This window comes from Limulus polyphemus, unplaced genomic scaffold, assembly GCF_000517525.1.
Source record: "Limulus polyphemus unplaced genomic scaffold, Limulus_polyphemus-2.1.2 Scaffold144, whole genome shotgun sequence".
NCBI lineage: Eukaryota > Metazoa > Arthropoda > Merostomata > Xiphosura > Limulidae > Limulus > Limulus polyphemus.
The window spans coordinates 995,802-1,006,068 of NW_013665754.1; the positions used below are offsets into that span (position 1 = coordinate 995,802).

General features: G+C 34.8%; 1 protein-coding gene across 4 annotated transcripts in view; it reads right to left on the minus strand.

Annotated features, from left to right (window-relative positions):
- Positions 1 to 10,267, minus strand: part of LOC106475134 (GMP reductase 2-like) — a 19,968-nt gene that overhangs the window by 8,823 nt on the left and 878 nt on the right. For 2 of the 4 annotated variants that reach the window (XM_013935833.2, XM_022380351.1), the window contains exons 2-5: positions 9,097 to 9,216; positions 6,952 to 7,035; positions 6,374 to 6,547; positions 4,046 to 4,234 (exon numbers count right to left, since the gene is read on the minus strand). In XM_013935833.2, coding sequence (XP_013791287.1) covers positions 4,046 to 4,234; positions 6,374 to 6,547; positions 6,952 to 7,035; positions 9,097 to 9,216 — 567 coding nt within the window. Of the gene's footprint in view, positions 1 to 4,045; positions 4,235 to 6,373; positions 6,548 to 6,951; positions 7,036 to 9,096; positions 9,217 to 9,556; positions 9,713 to 10,267 lie in introns of those variants that run through there. The other 2 variants (XM_022380354.1, XM_022380358.1) reach the window with 2 other exon arrangements.

Below are 10,267 nucleotides of genomic sequence, written 5' to 3' on the forward strand. Positions count from 1 at the left end.
CCCTTCACATACTGCCAATGTTTGGGGGAAAAACTATGATCCGGATAAAGGAGAACATAAACATGGTGATGGAGAATAAGGGAGACTTCGATAGCAAAGATATCAGACCTACAGTGTCCACACACAAAGAGGAGTAAGAAATACTTTTTGAGAGAAAGGTGGTACAAAGGGCAAGAGGCCAAAGGTTCCAAGGGAGGAAGAATAAGGGCATAAAGAACAACACTAAGACTCCAATCTGGTAGGGGAACTGGGTGGGGCAGACAAATCAGGCAAAAGGAGCAAAACAAGAGAAAAAAAAATCTGACAGAAGCAGGGAAAGCAAAAGGTATTGAACAAGGTTGCCCTATAGCCCAGATAAGAGAAACAGATAAGCTATTGTCAAAAAGCCAAGTAAAAACATTGGAGAGGTGGGGGAACACTTAGTTGGGAAGGTTAGAGGCCATTTTGCAAAGACCAATGACAGAAAATGCACCATTTATGCTGGTAAACCATCAAGAAGAAGAGCGGATAAAGTGAGAAAGAAGGAAGACTACTCCCATAGAGAGTCTAGATCGCAAGGGACCATACAAAATCTATGTGTGAAGATGGAGTGTGGCTATGGAGGGGGGATGAAAGACAGAGACTGAGATTGCTGGAGAAGGGATTGGGAAAGTGGAAAAGGTATGGTAGGACATGATTGAAAGAGGTTCAACAGTTGAAACCACAGTCGTGCAGGTGAGAATGAGGCAATGAGGACTTGACACGGAGTGGTCTGTATAAGAGTAAGAATTTGGGGAAGAAGAAGGATGGGAGGATAAGCATACTGGTCATGATTGGTCCAATCCTGACTGAAGGCATCCATAGCTAAAGCCAAAGGATGTTGAACTGGAAACCAGAAGAGGGGAAGTTTTGAATTGAGCTGGGTAGCAAATGCATCCAGAAGGGAGGTACTGAGCTGGAAGAATAACCACCAAAATATTTGAGGAGTAAGAGGCCACTCCATTGGCAGAATTTTGTTGGGACGAGATAGCCAAGCTGCCACAAGATTCAGAGCACCCAGGATGTAACAAGCAAGAAGTGAGCCCATCTGAAATTGGGCCCCCCCCAAAAAAAATCCAGCATTCAAAAGGGAATGGAATTTGGTCCCCCTTGACAATTAATGTAAGAGACAGCAGTTGACTTGTCATAATGTATCATAACCAGGTGGCTCAGTACCACAGGCAGGAAATTATCCAAAGCATGACAAATAGCTAGAAGTTCCCAAACGTTGATGTGTATGGAAGATTTGACCATTGACCAACTATTTCCTAAGAATCCAAATATGCTTCCCATCCCATAAGAGAAGCATCTAAAAAGAGATGAAAATTAGGATGGGGAGGAGGCAGAGGAACGCTTGTCAAGGTTTTGTCCCTGTTGAGCCACCAGGCAAAGTCAACTTGTAGGAAATGGGGGAGGAAGATGACAGAGTCCAAGGGATACTGAATGAGATTCCATTGATCATACAGCACCCACTGAAGTCAATACATGTGTGCACAACTCCAAGGGATGAGGGAGTCCATGGAAGCCCAGGTCCCCAAAAGAGAGAGAACCTCGTGCACAGGAAGAAAATGAGAAGACTTGGCTTTGGAAGCCAAGAGCTCCATAGCCCTCAAATAAAGAGAAGAAGGCTGGGTCCTGCTGAGGTAGGTGTTGATAAATACCCCCAGATGAATAAGATACTGTGAGGGTGAGGTGGGACTTCTCCAGTTTGCCAAGCCATCCCACACAAGCCACATCCTGTAAGAAGAAATGGGTATGGTTGTAACAGGCTTCTTGGGAAGGAGCTAAAAGGAGTTATTCTTCCATATAATGAGAAAACCACAAACCTTGTTTGTGAATATAGTAGGCAACAGCTCTGACCACGCAACAGAAGAAGTATGACACCAATGCTAGACCAAATGGTAGAGCATGGAACTGAAACATCTGACCTCATGAATAAACTGAAGCAAATGTCTGGATGCTGGAGAAATTAGGATATGATATTAAGCATTTGAGACATTGACATTGGTCATCCATAGACCTGGAGTGAATAACCATTGGAGGGTGAGAAAAGACTCCATGGTGAACCGGGGGAGGTTGATGACGAAGTTGAGGTTGGAGGGATCAATAACAGGATGCCCATCCTTGGCCTTTTTGGGAAAAACAAACAGCCTGGAATAAAAACCCAGAGAAGGGTGAAACATTTGTTTTATAGTATCCTTGTTCAAAAGATCTTGAATCCCCTCGGAAAGATGCTGGCAAAAAGTGGATCCCAAGGAGGGGGAAAAGAAATAGGGTGTGAGGGTAAAGGGGGAGGAGCAGAAAATGAAGAGACAGTCTATTTGTTAGAACCTGAAGAACCCAAGTGTCAGTGGTGAAAGGGTGCCACAAATGAGGAAACCTGGCCAACCACACTCCCACAGTGCTGAAACCTACAGTATAGTCATCAACAAAACTGGCACTGGAAACTGTAATGACTGGAGTTTTGATGACTTGCCGGGAAGGTAGCACTGGTTGAAGGGAGGATACAGGGGGGCAAGACACAGGAACAGGAGAGGATTGGGAAAGATGAGATGCAAGAGAGAAGAAGGAGGAATGTTAATGCGTAGCCTCCTCTCTAGACTCTAAAGTATCAGAAAGATTCCCCTAAACAGACTGGCACAAGAAAGGAGTCAGATGGAGATCATATAAATAGGAAGCAAGCAGACACATGTGTGACAAGAGAGCATCCCTACTAAGAAGATCCCAACAACAAAGGAGCCATGTATGAAGGGACAAGGCTAAGAAAAATAAGAATGCCAACATAAAAAAAAAGGGTACCTGTATCTGCCAAAATGCCCACAGGGGAAAAGATGAATAGCCTTGGAAAGAAGGTGAATCGGGTGAAAGATAACGGAGGATGGTAGTGGGGGTGACAAAGAGACAATAGAACTAGGGTGGAGAAAATTGTAGTGTAGTAGCAGAATTGGAGCCACATGCCTGATTCAGAGACTCTAAGGTCTGACAATCCAATAACAGAAATTCTGACCAATGATAAGCCAAAGCATGCGAGTCTGCCAAACGTGGGGGCCAAGGCATGCTGGCACCTGAATGTAATTGGATAAGAAACTGTTCAGCATGGACTCAAATGTCAGATGTTGGGGCAGAATGAAGAAGGGAGGAATAATAAGATCCAGTTGAAAGAGGTAACATATCTGTTTTAAAAATGCAAAAGAAGGAAGAGTTAAACTGAGAGTGATAAAACAGGAAAGCACAGCAAAGGCAGGAGGTAGAAAAGGGCTGTCCAAATATTACTATTCAGGAACAGGGAGACTCAACTAGGATTCCAAAACTTAGCCTGTCGCATGATAGATTCTTAACTCATGACTCACCATGGTCAAGACCTCCTCTGTTGAAAGTATGGAACCCAAAGCTATAGAAGAAGTAATTATTGTTGGATCAGTAGTGACAGGATCTATACCAGAAGCTGTTGTAGTAATACTAAATTGAGAGTTCATTATATGGAAAATAAAAGAAACTTTCCACACAAAAAATGATAGCAAAAAAAAAGACAACAAACTAAAGTTGCCAATACAGTAGCATTTAGTGAAACAATAATATCAAATACAGAGCAAAAACTGAGCATGACTGAACAGCAGAATGTCAAACTGAGAAGTGATGACAGTGCTCTACAATATAGAGGAAGTCAACTGTACTAGGAGGGTGTGTCACACTCCTATTGGTGGTTGGTTGTCACATGCTTATTTGCATGCTACAGTGCAGCTCTACCACATGAAATAACATGAGGGTATGGGGAGCATCAAGGTTAGTGGAAAGCAAAAATTACACAAATAGAGAGCAGCACAAGTTGAGAAAAGCTGTTATGTGAGAGGAGGTAAGGTATCGTACCGGAAATGTTTCTTCTTTATTATCACCATTAGACCTCTTGACTATTCAGATTTAGAGAAATAATATGTACATCATGGCTATAAACAGCACCAACTTGTAAATACAAGATATACTTATGTATTAAGAATATAAAATAAGTTACTGAGACCACCAAACTTACTGAAATAATGTGTCCGCCAAGCCCATGAGCAGCATCAGCACACTCAATAACTGCACTCAGCTGGGGATAACCAACCCCTGTTTTCTTCCTAGTGGTACATACTGAACCTGGGCCTATCCCAACCTTGATGATATCTGCACCTGACAGAATTAGTTCTTCCACCATCTCTCCTGTGACCACATTACCAGCCTAAAGAAACCATTCAAAACATTTCCTCTTATACTTTTGCATTTACACTTTAGTTTAAGATACGTTAATAACACTTCTAAGTTTCCAACACTTGTAAATAACAGTCATACAAGTATAAATTTCATTTTTTAAACAACATTTTAACTCTCAGCTTCTCTTTTTGGATTTTAATGTTAGAAACACAGGAAAATGTTTTGAGATTGTTATTTTAAGTAGACTTGTATTTTCATTAAAATAGTTTCATGTATTATACTTTACTAGCAGAGACCCACAAAACGTTTGCTGTCAAATTAGTCTTTATTGCAACAGTATTCTTTTAAATATAAGATTTGTAGAATAATACAAATAAAATTTAATCGTAGCCACCAAAATGTGCAAATCTACTTGTATTTAGGTCGTACTTTATAAAACCTTAACTAATGCTAGGCCTAAGTTCGATAGAGAGATAAATTAACATTGTACTGTGTATGTTTTTTACATTAGCTTAGTAACTAGAACTTAGTAACTAACATGTGTGCTTCAGAACAAGAAATACTTAATGCTATCTATAAATACACTTATAATGATATTCTAGGACCTAACAATCAAAAAATTTCAAGCTTTTAATGTTATTGTACTAAATGATTAATAAAGAATACTTACATCCACCTTTTTAGTTTATTCCTTCATTCATTCACAGAGCAGTTGTAGTCATTTGTTCATTGAGCTTTCTAGCTCTCTGGCACAGGCAAACGCTTGCACTGTTTTTCTGAATAAAATTCTTACTGCGCATGCTTATAAGGCGTACTGATAGCAGAATTATAGTATGACAAGGTTTTGGTGTCTGTGACTAGAATTATTTTGTATTATTCTAGAAATCCTGTACTTAAACAAGTACTGTTGTAATAAAGGCACTAATCTGAGTGTAAATTTCTTGAGGGTCTCTGCTAGTCTATTATAATACTACTCAGTTTTTGTCTGTCATGATAATGCACACACACCTTACTTTCTAAATATAGATGCACGCATACGTCATTTCCCTAACAGATACAAGAACAGGTGTAGTATTATACAGATTTTACAGTGCCTACAATATGGTAACATATTACATGAAGAATGCATGACTGAATAAGTTGTTGATCAGAGTTGTGGAAGTTTTCAAATGTTACAAAAATCTACTTTCACTTCTTCAAAATCTACTTGCCCCCTTCCTGTTCCACAAAACATACACAAAAATGTACAGCTTTTAATATTTTGTTTTTATTTCATAGAGAATCCTGTCCTCAAAAAGAAAGCAGACACAGAATATGTTCAAGAATGGAATGAACATGATTTTCCTTGAATCCAACCTTGAAAAATGTGAGGTAACACTGCAGGTTAGATGAGTAAAGTGTAGTGATGCATATTTCAAGTAATAAACAATTAGCTAGTCAATCAACCAGAAATGCATTTCTAAGCTGAGGGAATGAAACCAGGTGACAAACCATTGAACCACAATGGTGATGACAAAGGGTGCTGAGCTAAGACCAGAAAAAGAACATGAATCTAATATATAATTAGTGGACAAATTGTAAAATTTTTTTCTGAACTAGCAAAATAAAGAAAGATGACATGCACGTCAGATGTTCATTTTCAACATCCATGACCCACAATAAAAGTACAAGACAATTCTCAAAAGTTTGAAGCAAGTTTGGGAGGAGTAAGAAGTAATTGAAATAAAAGAAATTTATAAATGGTTGCCACTATCATGTGTGCTTCAGAACAAGAAATGGTTTAGAATAAAATTCTGGTGAATGACTCAAAATCACCTCAGTGGCTTCAAAATCCAAGGCAGTAACTATCCACAGAAAATACTATTCCCTATAATGCTGGTTAATTACTAATTACCTGTTTGTATCTTACTTGGATAAAGCTTCAATACCTTGAAACTGATGCTAATCTTCATTAAAAATAAACTTATGTAATATATTTAATTAAAAAAATTTCCATATTCTTAGTGAATTTGATTACGGAATCAGTAACATTGAATGTAGATCAAAATCTGAGCCTAGACTTGAAAAAATAAAAGAGAGCACAAAAATAAACACAAGTAATTATAAACAACAGTTTTATTTATTTCAAAGTAATAGATAAGTAATAAAAATCAAGTAAAACACTTACCATGATAGTGAATGAAGGAAAAGCTTTTCTAACTTGCCGTACAAAAGACACAAAATGTTCTGAATAACCATTTGCTACATCAAGACAGATATAGTTGATTTGTGGTATTGCTTCTGTGATAGCTTTCAATTTATCAAAATCTCCTGGCCCTGAACCAGAACTAATTGCAACATTCTAGAAAGAGATATAGTGAAAACTTCATAATAATAATAAACTATAATTAGAAGTTCACACTAATAGACTAAAACAAAATATTAAGGTGAGCCTTTATTGTGTCAATGTGTAATTTTTCACTGATGAATATTCAAACTGACAAAAACGTTTTTTAAAGTGTACTAAACTGACAAACTTATAACAAAACCTATAACTTCATCAATTTGATAAAAGAAAGTTATTTAAAGAAATATCTTAAGGTCTTAAAATATTTTTCTACTACAATATGATAAACTCCTAACTAGGATGATAAAATCCCTGTAGTTTAACGAGACTTTTAAATAAAATTATAAATGTTACACAAATAAATAATATCCTAAATTTTATTCTAAAATCATTGTTCTGTTTTCCTGTTCAATACTTACCTCTACAATGTCAAGGTTCTGAGTGATAAATTCTTTCCAAGCTTCTACAGAATAATGTTTGTGTATTGTTGTGAAGAGGCCATGCTAGCAAAGAAAATAATATCTTTTTAACTAAACTTTGTAAATAATCTGATTAAAATGAATGAACTTTTATTGAAAATCACTTCCTAATCTAATTTCAGAGGATATTACTGCTCAGAAAGATTTCTTAACTAAACATAACATAAATAATTAGTGATCCATTAGATACACACAGCAAGTTAACAACTGAATGAAATTATACTTCTATGATCCACAATTTGTGTTTTAACTATGCCAATATAATTACAGTCAATGATGACTTCATTAAGTTTTTTAATGACTCTTGGGTATTTCTAGTTGTATTAAAAATTTTGAGGTATTACTAAATGACTTAGATCAATTGGTAAGATGAACAAAAAATTAGCAAATGACCTTTGATTATAGCAAGTGCAAGTTAATGTATTTTGTGTTATCATAATTCAAATCCCACACTTAACACAGATAGAAACCCACTCTATTGCATGACTGAAGAAAATGACATTTGTATAGTGGTTGACAAATTCACTGAAGCCATCGAAGAAGTGCTCTATTGATAGTATAGCAAAAAAGCTCATAGAATTGCAGGGCATATTTACAAACATACTGATTACAAGTTAAAGGAGGTAATTATTTTGAAACATTAATGTATTAATTAAAGGTTACCTAACAAATAATACCACCCTGTACCACAGTTCATTGTTAATTGTGCAAGTAACTGATGCACCTTTGATTATGAAATTGGGATGCATTGCTCTGTTTTATTACCATTATGGTATGCTTACTGTTATATTTACCACAAAGTTTTGCCTGGATTTGTAGGGCCATTTAACATAAAGCCCCTTATTTTCTTTATTGCTACACTCATTATGAGACCTGATAATGTTAAGCATGTTATGGGATTCATTTTGTCTTATAGCATCTATTCTGTTGGCCACTTAACTATCCTAATACCTAATTTTGATATTTATTCTGAATTTTTAAAATTTTCAAATACTTTTCAATGACATGTTAGTTTCAATGATTAGTTTTTCCATTATAATTATTTCTTTCCATGATTTTGATGGAACATACCTCAAGCTCATATTTTCCAATTTATCCTGTAACCTCCAAGTTATTTATATATTTTTCATTCTTGTTCTTTCATAATAAATCTCATAAGGACTAAAAACTTGACTCTTGAAGTTAATCATGTTTTTCTAACCTTCAAGCAAATTGATTCTTTAGTTAGTAAAAACACTAATAAGTTTTTTTATATATTTAAGTCATACTGCTTTCCTCTATAATAAGTTTTTATTTGAATCTCCCAAAGATCCAATCCTATGATTACCTCTCTTCAAATTCATGCAATCATTAAATCCCCAAAATTAGATGTTATAGTCCCTTAGCTTTAATAATACATTTCTTAATCTTTTTTTCTTTTGCTGTATATTATCATCTTCTGTTTCACAACTAATTTTTATATTTGTTAACTTGTATTTTTCATTTATTTATAATTCCTCAAATTCACCTATTTACGTATGACTTTTTTTTAAACTAATTCTTTCCAACTAGATCAATTTGCATGACTATATCAAGCCTCATTAACATTAACAACCTAATCTTCATTATTTCCAGTGGCCTCTTTAAGTTCATGATACAACACTTATTAACTTTACATGTCAATAACAATAAGTGTTTTTGAAATAAAACTGATTTTTTATGTATAAATGTATCAAAGTTTCTTTATCTGCTGAGACTAGGAATCTTACCAATATACACAAAATACAAAACTTAATTTTTTCAAACATCTTAATTTACAAAACAAATTCCTTATTAAGACATGAATTCAAGAAATCTCCTATGAATTGTTCTTTACAATTTTGCAGTATATGTATATGAATGAGTGTGTGAACCTTGTCAATTTTACATGGGTTGTCTAATTTACTGTACAGTTTTCAACATCATGAACAATTATAACATATAAAACTTTGTAGAAATAAATATAAATAATTTATAACAACTTCTGGTACACATTTATTAACATAATTCTAGTGAAAGAGTTCAAATAAAATAAGAGGGCTGGAACAGTTGTTAAGAAACATTTACCTTAGCCAAAGCTTTTGCCATTTCAAATGTGCCTACTGTGTCCATATTAGCTGCTATTATAGGTACTCCTTTATACTGCTGTCCAGAATTACAAAACTTGTAACTACGCTCCAGATCAACCTGTTAGAAATTAAAATAGTTTATTGTGTAATACAATAATAAAAAAAAATCATTCATAAGATACATTTATACATGTAGCTTACTACAAAACTTTTGATATAGATTTTAAATATTCAATGTACAAATTCAATATACTTACGTATACATATTTTGATCAGAAACCTAAAAATATTTTTACATTCTTACCCAAAAAGCTAGATATTATAGCATACATACAACAGCATAAGGTAATTTGCCAGCTTTCTTAGAACTAAAAAATATGATGCGACAGAAAGCCATTTGATCTGTTGATGTTACTACAAAGATAAAACCTAAAACTAGAGGGACACTAAGTACATACCTCTGTCATGCAGCATTGATCATATTTGGCCCTCAAAGATTACGAAAATGTGTCCATATGTCCATTGTTATCAATGACATGGACTCTTTTTGGCAGAACAATGAGGAATAATATTCTACATATGTCCACAAGTTTCATCAAAATCCGATCACTTTTGACTGAGTTATAGAGCAAAAATAGTTTGAAAAATCGATCCCCATGTTAACAGATATGAATTTTTTGAGCTTTCGTGACCTTGACCCTCCAGAACTAATCACTTCAAAGTTGGGTCATAGTCCAAGATTATACCAACTTCCATCAAAATCCATTCTCTGTTTATGAGAAATGTTGCTGACAAACAGATAAAAAAACACACAAACATGAGTGAAAAAAAATAACTTCCGTCCACCTTTGATGGCAGAGGTAAAAATGATTTTTTAATTTAATCTAACTTGATGTTGAATATAGCTTTTCACATCTATATATATATATATATGTATATCAATACAATCATTAAGCAAACATTTCCATATGTTTATAACTGTTACATATATATATATATCTTAGAACAAATCTAGGCTCTGAATCTTCAAACTGTACACCTAATATTCTTAAAAATCATAGTATAGTCTGGCTAATGATGTACTGTTTACCAGTATTTAAGTTTTAAGCTGTTGTTGTTGGACAGATATGCCATTTTAATATTACATTTTCAAGATAGTGGGTTGTCCA